General features: G+C 44.4%; 1 protein-coding gene across 1 annotated transcript; it reads left to right on the forward strand.

Moving 5' to 3' along the window:
* Positions 1-1,753: 1,753 nt before the first annotated feature.
* Positions 1,754-20,938, forward strand: LOC132249614 (uncharacterized). The gene is made up of 2 exons (XM_059725153.1): positions 1,754-9,926; positions 10,153-20,938. The coding sequence occupies exon 1, from the start codon at positions 1,768-1,770 to the stop codon at positions 3,652-3,654; it is 1,887 nt and encodes a 628-aa protein (XP_059581136.1). The 5' UTR covers positions 1,754-1,767; the 3' UTR covers positions 3,655-9,926; positions 10,153-20,938.
* The last annotated feature ends 376 nt before the right edge of the window (positions 20,939-21,314 follow it).

The raw sequence follows: 21,314 nt of genomic DNA on the forward strand, positions 1-21,314 counted from the left end.
GGTGCCTGGGTCGCGGGGACATGAGCTCCTCGTTCAGCTCCGGGAGGACCTGGAGACCAGGGGCCGTCACGTGCCCAGATGGGGTTTAACCAAGTAGAAAAAGGGAAAAATGATGAATGTGTTGTTCCGTTCAGTAGCGGGTCTACTAAGGGAATATGTAAATTTGGAGGTTCAACTGCATACGGTGGGCAAGGAGTCGCTGGAGCGGATGGCAGAGAACTCCAGAGCGACGCTTATCAATAGTGCCGGCCGCATGAGGCCGCTGATAGAAAATGGTGCCGAAAGAAACGCGAGCTGTCCGGGGAACCCGGAAAAGAGGGGCGGAGCTTCAGAAGAACCGGCAGAAATCCGCCTAACAACCCCGCCCCCTGAGGTGACGCCGTTCCCAACGGCCCCGCCTCCTTGCCACGGGGAGGGGGCAATGGGAGGAGGGATGTATCCAGCACTCCCGCCTGATGAATTTAACTCTCTCTCTGCCGCAGCTCACCCGATAGCTGTGATGAAGAGTGTTGCAGATGAAGAAGGTATCACGCGTACCACTGTTACCTCTCGCACACGCACCCAACCAGAAATACAGGAACTTTGCAGGGAATCTAAAATAAAACCAGAAGAGACTTTGGCCATTTGGCTGGGGCGACTAATAGTAGAATTCAGATCTGACATCTTAGACAAGGAAGAAGCAAGTGCCCTGACCCGACAAGCGGTGTGGAGCGGAGGGCGTGCTACTGATCTGAACGTGGTCACGGACAGTATACACTGGCCCATCTCACTCCCGGCGCTTGTAGTGGGACAGGTAACCCACAAATTCCACGCCTGGCATGAGGGTCACCCACAGAAGGCCACTGAGGAACAACTTCTCTTGGCCATAATTGGGGTGTCATATCTTTCATGGAGCCCAAGAGCGAATCCGATGGGGCTAACGGCAGCCCAACGCAAAGAGAGATGGGCTCATCGCTACCTATCAGACCCCAGAGCAATTCCAATGCCTCTGGAAGCTATAGACGCCTGTGTAGAGGTACATGGAGGGACAAATGCTGTTACGCTCCGACTTCTGAACCCGATGGCGGGTCAGCCAGTGGGAAATCTCTTGGGCCATCTCCTGCGTCTACAGGCGCTCATGAAACGAAGTGAAGGAATTTCTAATGATGTAAAAGACGGATCTTCGGCGTACCCAGTTGAAGCACCGAGACGTCAAGAATTTAACCACCGGTGAGAGCTATGGTGGTCACCTCAAAGAACATTGGAGGAAAGGAACATGTTCAGGTTCCTTCTCAGTCATTCTGAACTCACGAAACCTCAACTGTGTATTTTGGGGGAAAAGAGTCAACATTGCCTAGCTGACACACTGGGATTCAAATTTGGGGACCAACCAAAAAACGAGTAATGGCCGTTGGCTCTGCCGACGGCCTTCTCCAACTCAAACCTGACCCCACTGACCCTCGTCCTTACACCGAACTTACTGTCTATGACCCTGCTGATCCAGATGACCAACAACGAGTGCTCTTCCTCCTCGATACTGGAGCTCAAGTTAATGTACTTCAACGATACCCCACCAGAAAACCACCAAAACGATTAAGGTACAAGGACTTAACGCTATTACAGTCGCAACAAAAGTCAAATTCTTAGTCCAAGGTCATCGATACGCTCTAGAGGCCGTTAGGGGGCATCAACATTCTAGGAATCCCGGGGATTAAGGCGCTTGACCTTAAAGAACAAGTGCTACAAGTGTTACCCATTATTATCCCAGAACAGGATTGGCATCAACCAATGCTTCGTAACATCTCTGCCTGGCGGTATCGACCAATCCCAACCAAGGATCCCCTAAAGAAGTCCCTTACTGACCTCCTGCGGCGACTCGAGCAACGAGGTTGTATTAAAACCGTAACTGCTAGCACCTACCTGTCACCGGGGTGGGGAGTCGCGAAACCTGGAAAACCCAACAAAGCCCGGCTAGTCGTCGATTATAGGGAGGTCAACAAAAGATGTCAAGTACTTCAACAACCTAATCCTTCTACTCTACCACAATGCATGTTCGAGATGGCTCAATTCCAGCAAAGTAAGTGGGTCGGGGTCACACTGGATTTGAAAAACATGTTCTTTTCAATTCTGATAACTGACCCTGAAGGAGTACTAAATATGTGCATTGATGGCACTATGTACAGATGGACAGTTTGCCCGCAGGGGTATCGCAACGCACCATCACTGGCTACTGGTGCCATGAACAATACCCTGAAGAATTTTCATGCCTCACATTCTCTTCCCCCAGAGGAGGAATTAAGAATCTGGAGTTATGTCGATGACATTGCTATCATGGGTCGTGATAGTTCCGTCGTTATTAATATAGTTAACCAACTAGTTGCTCACCTTCAGAGTGAAGGATGGATGATCAACGAGGAAAAGTCATGCCTACATCCTGTAGATGACATCATGTTCCTCGGCACCCGATATGTTGGTTCCATCCAACATGGAATCTCACACGATGGTCCTAACATTGATCCATTAAGGACATTCCTCCCTGTTACTAAGAGACACTTTCAACAGCTTTTAGGTCACTTAAACTGTTACCGGCATTATGTTGAACCCAGTCATTTGGCGCCCCTTACTAAATTACAGCAACAGATCCGTGACAAATCCCGAAAATCCACACCTTGGACGGAAGGAGATCAGCGGAACCTACTTCGTTTGTTAGCCACGGTTAAAAACACACAGCTCCACGCAATTGATCTTGGCGAGCCATTAATTGTAACCCTTGGGTTCACCACAAACCATGTGTGGGCTGTCATGCACAACCCTCGCGATGAGCTAGTATACACTGCCCATAAGACGCTTCAAGTGGCACAACACCGGTATGGAGCTATAGGGAAAATCCTCCTAGCCGGACAACTAGTAGAGCCATTAGCAAGGGGGCATGGGACACTACGTGCTCCCGGTGCCACATTATTACCCTTGCTGGATGCGGAAAAAGTCGACCCACATTTTCAGGGGGAGCCTAAAACATGGAATACGTTGGTGCTTACCCACCATTACAACTGGCACTGCTGGAAGTTTGAAGATAGGACGCCCAATCCTAGCCCAGGAGATGAGGAAAAGGTCCCTACACTGTATGGAACCTCTGCCCCGGCATGGATGGTTTCAGATGGAACCTCCCGACATGGCGGAGGTTATGGGTACTATTGCAAGGCTTGTCACGATAAGGAAATATTTCAAGCCTACCTGGATGACAATTCGGCCCCAAAATGTGAATTGTTAGGATTCCTCAAGGTACTGGAGCATTGTCTGACACATCATGACGATATGCTCCCCGTTCCAATTATTGCAATCGATTCACAGTACATTTACAAGATTCTTACTAGTACAGCCTTTCCCACTGAAAATTTGGATGATTGGCAAGACATCTGGAAAACGTTAACTAAATTTGCACGGCTCCCGTTGGTTAGGCACACTAAGTCACACCGTCCGGACACAGACCCAGTGCATGAGGTCATCGATAAACTCTTAGAAGATCCACTTTGGACCGACGTAGTGTTACCTATTATCACTAACTCTGGTACTAAAGTAAGTCCGTTCCTTACATGGCTTCATGAAAACTGGGGTCACCCGGGACCGCGAGCTTGCCATCAACATTGGCGCCAAACCATTAAGGAGCCAGCCTGATATGGAGTTCGGCGCGATTGGGAAAAGGTAGCTCAGGCCTGTGAGAGATGTGCTAAGGAGAAGTGTCATCGAACCAAACATCAGCTCGGAGCTTTCGACTCTTCGCAGTTCCAGGCAGGAAAAGTCTGGCAGGTAGATCTGCTAGGACCCCTCCCAGGGTCTAAGCCGCCAAATAAAAGATTATTTGTCGTCGACTTGGGAACAAGACAGTTACAAGTCATTCCCTTACGGAAAAGCAATGCCACTGCTGTTATTTCTGCTTTAACTGCTGTATTTGCCACCTGGCAACCTCCTCATGAGATTCAGTCTGATGGGGGACCCCCTTTTAACTCTAACGCTCTAGACAAATTTGCTCGTCTTCACAATGTAGCATGGCATCTCCATCTGCCGTACCACCCGCAGTCCAGTGGTGTTGTAGAAAGACACATAGGCCTATACAAAGAACAACTTTGTCTCAGAGGGAGAGGGACGTTTAAAAACTGAACTAAATTCAGTCATGAAGTTCTCATCTCACTGAACACCACCAAAACGTTATGGGACGAAGCTAATGTCAAAAAACCTCTACTTTGGGAACCTAAATTCCAACCAGATGAGTTAGTGTGGGTCTCAATACCGCACCCCCGCCAATCTCATCCACAAGTTCACAAAGGGAATAGTTCTACGATCGGGACAGTACCCTAATACCTAATCTGTCCTATTAGAGGAAAAGCCCGATCGTCCCCCTATTATCGTTCATCACAACTGAATGACTCGTTGTTCCGACGTTCACCTAGTATCTTTATAGTAAATTCAATTACGATTCTCTTTTTGTTTTGTTTTGTTGTTGTTTTCTTTCTTTACAGGCCTGTCCTCAACAAAGCAGTAATCTACAGCCGCTTGATTGTGAGATCCGTCAAGCACCCAACTGCGGTTCCTTCGAGTCAACGAAGTAACGGCTATGGAGGGGGCACCGAGGCAGCGAATGTCCGCCGGGCCAGAACTCGCTCTGGCACTGCTCCTCTCTCATTTCTGCTGCAGTATATTAGTTAGACCTGTTGTTGATCCGTACATAACAGCAGTTTGGGGGAAGAATGTCACGTTAAAATGTATGATTAACATGAACGAAACCATAATACAAGTTTCATGGGAAAAGATATATGATAAAAGTGCACAAACTATTGTGCATCATCCCGAATATGGGGTTCAAAGAAAATACCACGGGAGGGTGTTGTCTATAAGTTCTTCACCCATTGATGCAACGATTAGTCTGCATAATGGGAGTTTCTATGATGAAGGAAAGTATATATGCAAAGTAACTACATTCCCATTGGGAAATACACAATCATTAACAATTGTAACTGTACTTGTTGAGCCCACTGTAAGTTTTACCAAAGGGCCAAATTCTCTAATAGATGATGGAAAGTGGCCAGTGGCAGCCATTTGTACAGCAGCCACTGGGAAACGCGCTGCAAATATAAGTTGGGAAGGAGACTTTGGTAAAATGGAATATAATTCAATTTCCTTTCCAAATAGAATGGTAACAGTTATAAGCCGATATAAGATCATTCCCACTAAATTTGCGAGGGGAAGGCGTATAACTTGTATTGTGAAACACCCAGCTTTAAACAAAGAAATAAGATACTCTCGCGTACTAGACATCCAATATGCCCCTGAAGTATCAATAACTGGTTATGACAGACATTGGGTTTTCGGCGGAAAAACTGTTCAGCTTAAGTGCAATGTTAATTCCAATCCGCCACCTATAAAAAATCACCTGGACCAGGCTAGATGAACAATGGCCTGCTGGTTTAGTGTCCATGAGTGATACGCTACATTTTAACGGCCCATTAATCTACGAGTACACTGGAACCTATATTTGTAGGGTGACAAATTCCATTGGTCAAAGAAGCGATCAACAAACTATCCATATATTAGATCCTTCTATTATTACTACACAATCATCCACGGTTCCATGGTATCCTTTAACTAATAGCATTACAAGTTTGGCATCAGCCTTAACCTTAACAGCGATGCAGGAAGGCAATTGGGGTACCATTATCGGTAGTGTAACGGGTGGAGCTTTCTTTCTAATATTTTTAAGCATTTTAGTTGGAGTTATCTGTTCTGGAAGAAGGCGAACGTTCCGTGGCAACTATGTCATTGAGGACCACACTCTGTCGACTGACATAGAGGAAGAGTCTCAAGTAGATGTTTCCCAGTCAGCTGATGATTAATAATTATTGTCATAGGTTCAAGTTATTATATTTTATAGTTTGTTAGAGACCGGTCTATAAAGTTATTTGTTAATATATATAGATTTGTTATTTAAGTGTCGCAAAACCAACGAGTCCTTAAACGAACTTTACTAGAGGCATGTTCATGTGTCTAAAATTCCAGCTGTGCTGTCGGCAAGGGGGCATGTCATAACCCAATGATTTTAAGTGCCTCGGCACACTGGAATTTTTCCCGCCACATGAGAGTCTCTGTGCACAGCAAAAGTTTTCTGTTGCAACAGAAAACTCCAGTGCAAGAGAGTTCCCGCCATTCGTACGCAAATTTGTGTCCTATCATTGGCCGATTCTAAATTATTCCTACGTGGCGGCTAGCGATTGGCTTGTTAGCTGTATAAAATTCTGTGCGACTTCCGCCCAAGTTGGAGAACTTTGAGCACACTGCAGAGTGACTTAAAAGAATTCCTGACTCGTGGCAGAGCAAATCAATAGCCTGATCAACTATCGATTTTTCTCCCCGTCGCCGACCGCTATCCCTTGACGTAACCCCTTTTTCCTGCCGGCCTGGTTCGTGTATGGATTCGCTGGCCCGGGTTTTTGCCAGCTGCAGCAACTCGTGTAATTATTTAAGCGATTGGACCACCTGCGTCGCGGCTACTAGCGGCGTAAGCAAAGCCTTTTTGCAACCAATACGTTTTGTCTGCCTCTCCATTCACCAGCCCGCCCAAAAACCGAGCAATTTGTAGATCACCTCAAGTCGACTCCAGCCGTCTGAGACAGATAGGAGTAGGCAGTGACTGAAAGGTTTGGCTTCTGATATTGCCGAAGAGTCTGACTGTTAGCAGAAGGGTAGTTGGTACTGATGTTTTGTAATCTGTAGATTAGGAGGCTGAATTTCAGACATATTCTGGATTAAAGACTGGCCTCTCCTGCCCAGCAGAACAAGTTAGAGGAAGCTGAGTCAATCGGGATTCAAGCAGGAACACAATTTTGGAAGGTAAAAAGTTCTGTAAACAAATGACAAACACCAAACATTCAGAGGTCATGCTTTTCAGGCAGATGAAGGATGGGTTTATTTTTCTGTTCATTTTTTTTTGCCTTCATGTTTGAATTAATGTTTTCAAACTTCTCTGCAACTCTCAGGGCTGAAAACTGTTTACTGAAAACATTTTCCAAGCAGTCTCTTAAGGTTCCAGCTACAGAATTTAAGACTAGCACAACATACTTCAAGACCTCAAGTAAGAACTTGATTTAACAACACAGAGCTTCTGTAACTCTGATTAGGATTTATTTTTGTTAACCCAGTGCCACAGTTCTATCTTGTCTTATACACAGCTCAAGGAAAATGTCAGTGTCACTTTTGGGGGTGTGAGATTACAGTATTCATTGATTGTAAGCTCTTCAACACAGTGACTGTTGCTGCTGGCAGATGTTAAGGCAGTTGTGCAGTTAGGGAATTTTACATGCCATCCCAGAACTGTGTTATGCCTTGTCAGATATGCATGGCAAGTCACACTATTTTAGGGACAGGGCATAAACTTTCCCAGAACCCAGCTGCGCAGATGTCTGTCTGTGTCAGTCCTGCCAATCCTGATGATCACATGATTAGAGCTGCCGTGGGCCTGATCTCCAAGATCTGGCAGGGAACAGCCCCGGTTCCCCAACAAAGACCCTGGGCTTCCCCATGCCCTGTCCCAAGGGCAGGGTTCCCCCAAACCTGGCAAATTTTTGCCTTGTTCTGACACTTCAAGAGCTGGAGAACAGGGCTCTTTTAAAGTGCCTTGGGGTTCCCTGCAACCTGGCACTTCTGAAGAGCACTTCTGGGAAGAAGTTTGGAAAGGAAGAAAATGCACTCTTCAACTGTAATGTTGTAGAATGAACTACAGTTCCAGAAGGCTGCTGGAGAAGAGGAAGTGGAGGAGAGCTGGGACTGCTTGTAAAATAGCTTGGCAGTTGGAGCACGGTGAGAGGCAGTGGAGACCCAAGAAGTGCACTTAAACTGGCAGTAGCAATCCCCACTGAGCAGCAGTGATACCTGCAGCTCTTTTAGTGTGGCAGCAAGCAGTGATCCCGAGAGGCAGCAAGTGACACAGACCCAAGTGGCACTCCTTGAAGTTGCAGCAATAACCCCTGAGTGGCAGAGCAGAAGTGGCCCTGAGCAGCAGCAGTCCTGAGCAAGGACCCCAAAAGGTGGTGCCTCCCTAAAGGCAGTACAGCCTCTAGTAACAGCAAGTGACAAAGTCTCTCCCCTAGCAAACTGGAGGGAAACTCCTCTCCCCACTCAGGGTTGCTGCTGCTGTTCTGCAGGGTCACTGTGGAATTGTGCTACTTGGTGACGCTGAGGTCTCCACTGCCTCTTGCCTTCCTCCAACTGCTGAGCTATTTCACATGCAGTCTCAGTTCTCTACTTCCTCTCTTGCCCAGTAGCCTTCTGGGAACAGTAGTTCGTGCTATGACATTACAGTCTGTTACAAGGCTTCTTCCTAGATCCCCAGGAAAGGACTTCCCTATAGGATTTTTCTCAGCGCTCCCATCATCTATTTTCTTAACATTCCTAAACAGTATAAAGTGATAGTGCAGGAAAGGGAATGGTGTAAATGCAACTGGACTCCTCTCTCTGGCCCACAGTCAGGGAACAAGTAAGAGTTTGGAACCTCAGATCAAATTACAAAAGAAGAGTTGCATCAGTTCTGAAAGAATGCCATTTACCTGAAAAGAACTGATTTCACTACAGGTACTTCTACAGTGAAGGATACCTTAATGATAATACTCTTTTTTCCTCATTTGAGTTCTAAGTAGAGTTAACAAAAAGCTGGGCAGATGGATTTGGTTTTGGACTTTTTTAGTATTGTTTTTTCCTGCATACCAGAAATTCCTCAGACTGCAGCTTCTCAGTAATATGATTATCTTGTCAGTTTCTCTGATGATGATCATAGAATCATAGAAAAGTGTGACTGGAAGGTACCTCTGGAGGTCATTGTAGCAAGAAGAGGTAGGCCCCCAGGAATTCAGAAGTTTGTTGAACTCATAATATTTTCTACAAAATAAACTGACATTTTCTGACAAGTTTTATTGTGGTTGATGTCGGAAAAACATGCCATCAACTCTTGATGGAAGTATTCCTTTGTACAGTCTCCTATGAGAAGTGAGCTTATGCTTAATTATAGGACCCCTCACTATTATATACCCTTGGTGAAGACTGCAGCTCTGGCAACCCACCATTATAAACAGCCTATATACTTTAACAGGTACACTGGGGCATGCACAGGTAGGTACTCGGAATACTGTGAACGGATTCTGGTACAGACAGCCCTGGTGCAGTCCCAGGAGCTAGTGGATGATCAGCTGATTATCAGCCAGCTCTAGAGACTGTACTGGGGCCAGTTCAATCCCTGCTGTGGTCCCAGAACCAGCTGACAATCAGCTGCTAGTGGTCAGCTGCTGGGGACCACACCAGGATGGTTGGAGACTCCATTGAAGTTCTGCCACACATTCAATTTAAGGCTCAATGGAAATCGGTAACAAAAATATTACACATCTGTGTAGTAATTTTGTAGTTGGTTTCCCTTTCTGCAGTGTCATTAGTTCCTGAATGTGTGGCCAGGTTACTATTTAAGACACAATTGCCTTACTATTTAAAACTAATTGCCTCTTTAAGTATAACGTCTACCAAGTGTTTGAAGCTTCCATGTTATGAAGCTCTCAGGACTGCTTGTAGTAAAGCCAGGTGAGGGAGATATGGTACATTTGATATACTTAAAACTATTCAGATTTTACATAGCAAAGAAGCCAAAGGATGTGAGGCTCCATAGTAGTAGTAGTAGTAGTATTTAATTTCTTGCAATTCTGTTTGGAAAGAAACTTACAATGACAATTAAATGAATAGTATTTTGTTTGTTTGTTTTCCAGTTTTAAAAATCAAACCACACCTCTAAGCCATGGAGCAAATTTCCTCTGGGTTCTTCAGATCTGTCCAGTCCACAGATCACAAACCTTTTTATTTTGCTACATCTGAGGGGGAAAATTATTCAATACCTTTAACTCCAGTAGAACAGTTTTGCAGTAAGTTCTCACAGGCACTAGCAAAGATTAAAATCAGTATATTAAATTGATCTTCCTTGTTACAAATGTACTATTAAGATGAAAACCAGGAACATGTCCAAACAAGAATAAGATAACTGAGTTGGCAGAATGCAATGTTATTCACTTTTATGTTGCAACATAGATAATATTGCATAAAAAACCCACCTCTATTAAAAAAAAATATTCTTGGCTTTTTATTTACCAGGCAGCAAGAGCTGAAAAACCAGTGAGAGCTTTCAAGTTTCCACCAATTTCAAAAGTACTCGGCACCTTGCAAGGTAACATCTGTCTGTATTACAACAGACCCTGAGCTTCCCTGGCATTGTGAGTATTGTCCTTAGTCAGCTCTAATTTAATAAATTTGAAAACAATTTTATTGAAATTAGTGAAAAATTCTAATCAAAATGAAAGGAGGTGATTTTGGTAAGGCTGTAACTACATTAGTAGCCCAAAAAATAATGAATGTTCAATTTTAAAGCTGGTTCTTATTGTTAGAAAATAAGTATGAGTCTGAAAAAACAAGTTTTTGAACAACACAAAACATCTATGACGGATATTCACCAAAGTAATCTTTGGTCTGAAAAGTAGGGCAGATAAGCAAACTTGACTTCCATGCTGTTTCCACTGCTGGAGCTACCTCATTTGAAGTTGTCTTGGGTATGTATCTTTGTAGTACACTGCAGCGTATAGTAAAGACATAATCCAACAGGCCACCTGAAAGTAATTCTTCAGGGTCTGACCTAAATCTCACTTAAGTCGATGATTTCTATGGACTTGGATGGGATTTAGTTCAGGTCATGTAAGTGTCAATAGTCACATTGCCATATAAAATGCACTTACAGTAATAAAAAGCTATTCTGCCTATGGGTCAGATAATTTTTCACATTTCATGCGTGTGGGCTGAAGTGGTAAAGTACAATCCTAACCCACCCTGATTAAGTCTCGGACGTAACATTAATGCTGAAAGTGGGAGGATTCTGCTCATTGATTTTTTGACTTAATCTTAAAGATGAATTAATGGTGTTTCAGACAGATGTCAGTACTTTAGCTAGGTGAAATAAAATCAGTCTTTGGCACAAACATCTACTTGCTGTCTAACAGGCAGTGTAGGATCTGGCCCTACATGTCTACTTATTCTTTAGCAAACATACTCTATCAAGGATGTAGAGTGATCCAAGTCCCTCGGTGAGTGCAAGTTTGTTGAAATGAAATTATACCAACAGGTGGGAGGCATATGGCAGAAACTAGAGTTCTCAGGCTTTGTGGCAGGAAGGGGAGTGTCTTGTATTACTCAACAGCTAATTACAGTTGCCGTTGCCTCCTACACTGCTGCTACAAAGCCTGAAGAAATCATTGGATTAATGTTGGCTAGTACGAGAATCTGTCGGCACTTCATAACGTTGCAAAAGTAGATTTGATTATGCATCTCCAGTTTTTCTCATATCACTTGCTGGTTTACGTTGTAAAAAGTCTTTGGGGTAGGGACCACGGCCTACATCTTCAAATGAATGTAGGTGTTTTAATCAAATGGGAGTTAAGTGGGAGTTCTGGTTCCAGGTCTGTGTTTCTGTGTGTTAGTACAGGCCCTAACATGAGAGGATACAGATACTGATAGGGGCTTCTAAGTAGTACTGTATTAAATGAAGATACTCATATTGAACTCAGAATCAGCTTAATACAAAGAGTCACTGGGGGCAGTAATTCCGAGAGCTTCCATAACATCCCAAGCTCTACGAAGTGGCTCTTGTTAGAGAGGGAACCTAAGTAAAATACAGAGTTTTCCTTTGTTGGCCCTTTAGCTTAATGTGCAATAGCTCATGACTTTAGCCTGGAGTTGCAAGAGGCATAGAACACCCCTATCTATTGGGGCATTGTCTTGCTTCATAGAATCAGAAAAAGTAGGGCTGGAAGTGACCTCAGAGTACTGTCTAGTCCAGCTCCCTGGCTTAACCATTCTAAGTGTTTGTCTAACCTGTTATTAAAAACAGATGGTATATCTTGAGGAAACAGTGCCCTGTCTCAGGAGGTGTGTTTTTGGGGGGCGCGGGCTGTTCAGCAGCTCCCAGTGAAATGTCAACCTTGGGTAATTACTGCTTCTGCCCCCCATATATTTATTCTCCTGGGGAATTTCCCAATTCAGTTCCTGGTATGTCAGCCAAGACTGAAGTTGTTGTGCTTTGTCTTGCCCATAATTAATAGATTTTAAGCATGTAAACTCCAAAACATATCTATGTAATGTCATTACTGCCTGACATCGCTCATTACATTTGCCTTCTGGTGTTCTGAAATAACACCAATATTGTAGGAGATATATATATATAAAAGAAACACAAGTGCTGTTTATTAATTTAATTACAGTTTTTATTAGCAGATATTTTTTCTGCTAGTATGGTGTACATTAAAATTATTTAATGAATAAAATGTAAAGTATGGTAACTGAGGTGATGGAATGTATTATGTCTATAGTGTTCCATATTTATATAAATATATGTAGACCTTAGAATTGATATGTTTACCTTGGCAATGTTTGTTTTGTTTTATGTAATTGCTACCTATTAATAAAGTTATAGCACATTTAAACCAATCCTCTTGGCAAAAAATAGGTTTTACAGTTTCCCAATGTATCCTTATTAGTTTAGTATCTATTTATGTGAAGTGTAGGAACTATCTCCTGTGTATTTATGTAGCATCTAACACAATTAACTCTAATCCTGACTGGGGCCTCTGAGTGCTAAGACAAGATTTCATAGACATTAGGGCTGGAAGGGACCTTGGAAGATCATAGAGTCCAGTCCCCTGCCCCAGAGACAGGAAGTCAGCTGGGGTCAAAGGATCCCAGCGAGATAAGTGTCCAAACATTTCTTGAAAGAGTCCAGAGTACGTGCTTCCATCACCTCTGGAGGGAGTCTATTCCAGGCCTTGGGGACTCGGAACATAAAGAAGTTTTTCCTTACGTCCAGCCTAAAATGGTCTTGGAGGAGTTTGTGATCATTTGACCTTGTCATCCCTTGGGGCACTTTGGTGAACAGGCGTTCGCCCAGATCCTGATGCACACCTCTTATATATTTATAAGCTGCCACCAGGTCACCCCTGAGCCTGCACTTTTCCAGGCTGAAGAGTCATGGATCTCAGCCTCTCATAAGGCCTGTTCTCTTGCCCTCTGATCATGTGCGTGGCTCTACTCTGGACTCTCTCATGCTTCTCCACATCCTTTTTAAACTGTGGAGCCCAGAATTGGATGCAGTACTCCAGCTACAGTCTCACCAAGGCCAAGTACAGTGGGAAGATGACATCCTGAGATTTACTTGAGAAGCATCTATGGATGCAAACCAGAGTTTTGTTCACTTTACCAGCTACGACATTGCATTGGTGGCTCATGTTCATCTTGTGGTTAATCATGACCCCCCAAGTCCCTTTTGGCCGTGGTGCTAGCAAGTGTAACACTGTCAAGCCTATAAGCATGCTGTGGGTGTCATCTGCCTCTCCCCCCCGAGGTGGAGTACCTTGAATTTTTCCATATTGAATGACATCAGGTTTATATCTGCCCACTTGCTAAGCCTATCCAGGTCAGCTTGGATCACCAGCCTATCCTCAGGTATGGAAGCTGTACCCCAAAGTTTAGTGTCATCATCAAACTTGGCCAGTCCACTTCTGACACCAGTGTCCACATTGTTAACAAAGACATTAAAGAGAACAGGTCCAAGGATGGAGCCTTGGGGGACACCACTGGTCACGGAGTGCCATAACGATTCGCTTACATCGACTACCACTTTCTGGGTCTGACCTCAGAGCCAATTCATAGATTTCATAGTTTTCATAGACTTTAGGGCTGGAAGGGACCTCGGAAGATCTTCAAGTCCAGCTCCCTGCTCCAGGGGCAGGAAGTCAACTGGGGTCATAGGATCCCAGCAAGATAAACATCCAAATGTCTCTTGAAGACATGCAAAGTAGGTGCTTGAACCACCTCTGGCAGCAGTCTATTCCCCAGCCAGCGGACTGTGATGTAGCCAAGGCCACAGTTGGCCAATTTTTCCAAGAGGAGATCGTGGGATACCAGATCAAAGGCTTTTTTAAAGTTTGGATATATGACGTCAATCTCTTCCTTGTCCAGGTGATGTGTGACCTGACCAATCTCATCTCTTTCTATGACCAGACAAGACCTACCTGCAACCCACCCGTGCTGGCTGTCCCGCAGGATGTTGCCATCAGCCAGCTTGTCTAGGATGGTCTCTTTGACAATTTTTTCCAGAATCCTTCCAGGGATTGAAGTCAAGTTGATTGGCCTGTAGTTCCCCTGATCTACTTTCCTCCCTTTCTTGAAGATAGGCACCACATTGGCCTTCTTCCAAGCTTCGGGTACTTCACCTGAGTGCCACGAGTTTTCGAATATCCTTGCCAGTGACTCGGCTATGACACCTGCCAGCTCCTTAAGTACTTTGGGGTGCAGTCTGTGAAGACCAGCTGACTTGAAGATGTCCAGCCTCTAAGCATGTTCCTTTACCAGGTCTACACCAATGCTAGGTATAAATTCACCCTCACCCTGGCCGTCCTGCATCATGTTAGGGAGGGCAGTCCTTTTGGGCTGGTGAAAAACTGACACAAAGTACCCATTAAGCATGTTGGCTTTTTCCTGGGTGTCAGTTGTCAGTTGTCCCATTTGGTTTTGCAGGGGTCCAATGTTATCCTTGCTTTTCTTCCAACTCCCCACATACCTGAAAAAGGACTTTTTATTGTCCTTGATATGTGTTCTTGATAAGATATTAAATTGCATATAAAAACATAGAATCAAAGAAAATTAGGGTTGGAAGGGATCTCAGAAGGTCATCTAATCCACCCCCCACTCTGCTTAAACCAGGACCATCCCCAACTAAATCATTCTAGCCAGGGCTTTGTTGAGTCAGACCTTAAAAACTTCCAAGGATGGAGATTCCACCACTTTTCTCTAGGTAACCCATTCCAGTGTTTCACCACCCTCCTGGTGAGAGAGTTTTTCCTAATATCTAACCTAAACTTCTCATGCTTCAGCTTGAGACCATTGCTCATTGTTCTGTAATCTACCACCACTAAGAACAGTCAGCTCCATCCTCTTTGGAAACCACCCTTCAATTTGCTGAAGGTTGTTACTAAATCCCAACCCCACCCTCAGTCTTCTCTTCTGCAGAGTAAATAAAAACAGCTCCCCCAGTTTCTTCTCAGAAGTCATGTGCCCCAGGCCCCTAACCATTTTCATTGCCTTCCATGCTGGAGTCTCTCCAACTTGTCCACATACTTTCTGTAGTGGGGGGCCAAAACTGGACATACTGCTCCAGGTGTGGCCTCATCAGTGCCAAATAGAACAGAATAATTACTTCTCTTGATCTGCTGGCAACCGTCCTACTAATTCAGTATGCTGTTAGCCTTCTTGGCAACACAGGCAAACTGTTGACTCATAATCAGCTAAATGTCCCCTGTAACCCCCGTGTCCTTTTCTACAGAGCTGCTGCTTAGCCAGTTGGTCCCAAGCCTATAGTAGTGCATGGGATTCTACCTTAAAAGCTAAGTATATGTAATTACTCAGCTAAACCCATCACAATAATTTTCTAAAGAGAAGAACTAAACCTTCAGTGGGCAATTTAAATTCTGTCATTTCCTAAATTTGGAGATTTTGATTCAGTAACTTTTTAGTATTCTCCTAAAACACAGCTTTTGTGAGCCATCAACTGATTTATCCAGCAATTGGATTCAAGCAAACTAACCTTTGTTTCTGGTTGGTGCTCCATTAAATTCAATGCGATAACATGCAGGAGCACATGAGCTTCTAATAAAAGAATCAGGGCTGCTATTTGTTTCCAGACTACACTAATTTGCAGACACTCATTCACACTACTCTAAAATGTACATGTCCAACAGTGCTAATCAACAAGATACTAGGCTCACCTTGTCAGTGACTCTCCACCAAGAATTTTCTACCTAGTTTGAATCCGGATCACACCTAGCATCCAGTCTGAATATACTGCCTATGTCCAATGCAATGCATAACTTGACAGGAACATCTAATAAGGATGTTCAGCCAGCATGTTCCAGATACTAGCATGTACCAGATATTTTAATCAATATGTTGTTTATTGCAGCTTCACTCCAATGAGAATTTCCAGGATATTTAAATTTCTAAATAAGCATGTGGGCTGACCCCACCTTAGCTCCCTCACTGCACTGTCACAGGCTCCCCCAGTGCCATGGGCTACATTTGCATTGGCAGAGGGCTATCCTGAATGGTATGAGCAACTGCCTAATCCTGCTCTGGTATGGATTCCAAGTGAAGTGTAAGGTGCATTGAATTAAATAGTATTGAATGACTATACCTTATTAATTCGATTACCTATGAGACATGTGGAACAGTTACTGACATTTCAAAGCCTACATTGCTGCCTGAACACAGCAACAATGAAGTTACGAGGTTTGCATAATGTGCTCCGATACACCTCACCTCTTTAGTTAGTTTTATAGAGACTACATCCTGAGGCAGTGAAAGATCTCAAGTTTTCTAATTACTCCAAACTATGGCAAGAGGACTTTTAATTTTGGGTAGGACCACCCAAGCCAGACAGGTCAAAAGTCAAGGACCAGCTGAGAAGCAATCTGTTGGCCCTTTGGTTTGGGCACTGAGGGATAGGCCAATAAGCCATCCTCAACAAAGAGTTAAGTTATAGAAACACAGTTATAGAAGCACAAAAAATTAGACACTCGGGCATTCAAGATAATGAACGAAGATGACAGAGGCCAATTTATGCCCTAAAAGACTTCTATCATCATGGGAATCCTTCAGAGCCCTTCAGATTCTCTGTAGTACTCCCTGTGATGTTGCACCTTTTATATGCAAAGAAGATACTAACTTCATTTTATTTTCCTGTTATTGAAGTATTGCATAAAGCAGCACACACCCCTGGGCTTCAAAATCGGGTTTACTCCATACTGAGGAGAACATGCTAGAACTAGCAATGAATGAACACATTGTAACTGCATAATAAAAATCTGCAGCTTTTCTGTATTTTTGATACTTTGTCTCACCTAGTTAGTTACAAGCTAAATCAGACTACAAAAAATACTGCTCCACCACTCTTCCTCTTCAGTCCAGTTTTTAATACCCAGCTCTTTACAACCATTGCCTTCGATTCTTTCTTCATAATTATTGCTGTTCTGGTTTCCACCCTCTCAAGGACACCTAATTCATTCTCACCCAAGGTTTCTCATGATTTTTCTTGGCCAAGTCTCAACATGCTGTGTTCATGCTATAAATATGCTATATTTCTTATCCCTCCACAACTTGGTTATGCTCTTCTGCTTGACATCTTTTGTTCTCTTGATTTTGTAAAACCACACTTTACCTGCTTCCAGGGTGGATAAAAATCAACAAATTAAAAAAAATAAAAATAAAAACATAAATGTTTTATTTAAATCAGATTTTTATTTAATCTTTTTTTTAAGATGATTTTAAAAATAAACATAAATATAGTTTTAATTTAAAATATGTTAAAGCTCAAAGATATCATAATGGGATAGGGATTATAACTACTAATTATATACTATTTGAGACAATATATTCACATAACCTTTTATGCACTATATTAGGGGCCCAGTTTTATGTGGCTCCCAGAGGCTCCTCTATAGATTAGTAAAGATTAAAGAAAACCACTCTACCCAAAGGGACTCAGTGCTCAGTCTAAAAGATTCCATTAAGCATCTCTGTGATGCTTAGTTTCAGTTCTCAAACTGTGGATTTGTCTCTCCAGAGATCATAGGCAGACAAGGTTCTTTGGATAGATATGATATCTTTTATTAGACCAACTAAATAGTTGATAAAAATGTTATTTGCAAGTTTTTGGGTACAAACACCTTTCTTCAGGCACAGGGAGAGTTCATTGTCTCCAGAGATAACACCCTTGTTAACAGCAGTAAATGGAGATGAGAGAGAACAGACCTGACTACCCACCCATCATCCCGATTGTCTCTCTGCAAGCTGTGTACACGCAGTCAAGCTCTTACCTTTCTCTAAAAGTGCAGTGTTTCAAGAAGTTAAATGAATAAGGGATAGCAAACAACAAGACTGCACTTTTTGTACCAAAAAAAATGTAATTGAGGCTTCCTGGCCAGTGATTTAAACTGATTTAAATCGTGATTTAAATCAATTTGATTTGATTTAAATCCACCCTGCCCAATTCCTTCCTAGTTCTCTCCTCACTGTTTCAGCATTTTTTTGATGTGCCTTCCTCTTCCCTTATTCTCTTGCAAAGGGCTGTTCAAATCCCATTCCTTTTCTTCCTCTGCAGTCTTCCTTTGGGTAACTCCATACTTTCTCTCAGTTTCAGGTCTTATATTGTCGGAGTTATAAATGTGCACTCGCCTGGCCTATAACATCTTGTTCCGTGCTTCTCTAGTTCGAGTGCTCACCGGGATCCGCCCTGCCGTCGCAGGTGGTCTTACGGGGAGGTCTTCACACGCGACGCAGATCGCCCCCTTCTCTCCTGCCATGACTTTGAATCTCCTTCAGTCGGGGAGGCTTAGTACTGCGTGGTTACCCTCGTTAGCCACCTGCTCCTTCGGCGGTCTTCCACGAGGCTCCACCTCCCCTCTGCCTCGCCCTGTACCCAGCCTGGCGGGTCACTGTTGATTCTGCAGCCAATCTTGTACTCCACGAACTTCTCTCAAACAACAAGTGCTTGGCTCCTCTTCCCACTTTTCTTACCTCACCCTTCCTCAACCCCTTCCAGTACAGGGAAACACAAAATACTCTCTCTAGCCAAAGAGGAAAAAAAAACAACCAAGAAACGCAAGAAAACCACCACCAACACCGTGCCTCCTTGTGGACCCAAGATAGCCCTTCCGTGCTCCTATTTGACCGATAGGGTCCTTTCTGGCTCGCCTAGCTCTGCGGCTTGGTCCCTACCGCCCTGGCTATGGTGGCCCTCCCTCGGGGCCTTCCAACATCGTCACCCTCTCTCTGGGCCCTTCGGTATTGTCACCCTCTCTCTCTGGAATTCCACGACCCTGCAGCCCTCTCTCTGGGCCTTCACAATGTTGTCCCTCCCCCTGCGGCATCTCTTCGCGCACCCTGGGTCCCTCCACCGTCCCACCTGTTTGGATGCTGTAAGGAGGACCAGCGTTTCCCCCTTCTCCTTGGAGGCTACTGGTCCCGGGGTTTTTCCAGCTTCCTTCTTTATTTTCTGCCTTGCCCGGCACTGGAGCTCCTGCTCCTAGCCCCACTAGCAGGGTGCAGTTTTTGGTCATGCCTAGGACCAAAAGCCTCCTAGCCATCCCCATAAGCTCTTGCCCTTGCCTCCTGGGTTGTTCCTGCTGCAGCTCAGCTAGGCAATGTTTCTACCTCAGCTGGGAGCATCAGACTGCAGCCTTTATATACCAGGTTCTCAAAATGGCAGCCACCATCAGGCCGGGATGCCTGACCCAGACCTTAAAGGGGCAGGCACCAACAGTGCTCTGCTACAGTTACCATTTAAAAATATTTTAAATTTTTCCTATTCAAAGTACACCCATTTTAATTAATTTTTGCATAATAAATGAATATCTTCAGATTGGTATTTTTATCAATTTTAGTGAGAATACTAGCCAATTGCCCATCAAGAATGAAAGGGGAGGGGGAGCAGGCAGGGACAGAGCCCTATATCTGCACCCCACCCAGGCCTGCTTCCTCGCTTCCTAGCCCGCTGTGGTGGGCCAGCTCCTCCTGCCCCCACCCCACATTAGGCCCAAGACTGCTCCTCCCCTCCCCCCACCACCGCCGCTTCAGGCCGGGCCTACTGTGCCCACCCCTGCCACCGCCGCATGCCTGTTCCAAACCCTCCCCCACATCGGGCCCAGTCCTCCCCCACCGCCACCACATTGGCCCTGCAGGTGGCAATGATGGAAGGCGGGAGGAACGGGCCAAGGCCAGCACTGGTGGCCTGCCCACCACCTGCAGCGTCCCAACTCTGCTCCCCTCCGCGCCACTACCACCACCTCCAAGAAGCAAGTGGGGGCGCCAGGCCAGCTCCCTTGGCCTGCCCCCCCCCCCCCTCCAACATGGCCACCTGCAGGGAACAGGAGGGGAGGGGAGGCGAGATCAGCGCTGCTGACCTCACCCCACCATTCTGTCCGCTCTGTTATCGCATCTTTTCTGGTGTATTTAACTACTCTTAAGTGCCTTATTTTGGCTGCTTGTCTTACACTTGTCTGTCATTTATCAAGCATTCTCTAAACTGGTCCTCCACACCTGTGGTGTCTCAATTATGTTTAAAACCTATTTCTAGCATTATGAATACAACAAATTATTTAGACATTTAATCATGCTTAATAAATACCTTAGAGTAAGAAAGCGATATTGTAGCTGTGATGGTCCAGAAATTATGTGGGAGGCAAGGATTTCTTAGGGTGATATCTTTATTGGACAAAATGTGTAGCTGGGATAAAGTTATATAAGCTTTTGAATGTAAGATGTTCTTCCTGAAGTCTCTGAGTGATCACGGGAAGTCTGGCACAGCACAGGGAAACTCAGCAGGAAGGGGGTGAGAAAATTCTCAGGGGTAGCAGTTTTTTGTATGCCTTTTTGTCTCAGACCAAAAGGGCTACCAAGTATACCCCTGAAACATGAAAGATGCCAAATTTTAGCCAATTGTGGATTTTAAACTTCATTCAGAACAACATGGAAGTTTTGTTACCTCCCTGCCTGCCATCTGACACCTCCAGGGAAGGAATTCTACCTGATCAACACATCAAAGAGCTACTCAACACAGCTCACAAAGACACTCTCATGGACCCAGAGGGACAGCCTTCCATCTTCAGCTCCCTCTGTGCAAAAATGAAGTTTATTTCCTGCCTATGAGGAATTTTACCATCTTGTACCATCTACACTTTTCCCAGAGCCTGACGAAGGGACTTTGATCCCGAAAGCTTGCAGAAAAGGACAGTTTTCTTGCCATTTTCCAGTTGGTCTAATAAAAAGTATCATTTTGGAACCAAGAGTTCTAGTTTGTTGTATGTCTTTTTGTCTCAGACCAACACAGCTACCAAGTACACCCCTGAAACAGGGGTAGGAGAGACACAATTAGCAGAAGAAAAGCAGCTGATTACTGGGAGATCAAGGCCTGTCAAAGGTGATGAGGGTCATTCTCATCTTTCCTGTGTGGAAAGAATTCAGGAGTTGGGTAAAACATAATTTATGCTTGTAGGTATGCCAGGAGGCTAGTGCGATGAAGCAGGCTCAATTAATGTAGTTTGCTGGAGTATGCTAATTAGCACACTTCAGCCAGCCTCTGTGTGTCATATATCAGCATCCCCACACTTAAAATGGTGGCAGCACTTTAGCTAATACTCATTAAACAAGCATTAGTATAATAC

The sequence above is a fragment of the Alligator mississippiensis genome, chromosome 3 (genome assembly GCF_030867095.1).
Source record: "Alligator mississippiensis isolate rAllMis1 chromosome 3, rAllMis1, whole genome shotgun sequence".
NCBI classification, from domain to species: Eukaryota; Metazoa; Chordata; order Crocodylia; family Alligatoridae; genus Alligator; species Alligator mississippiensis.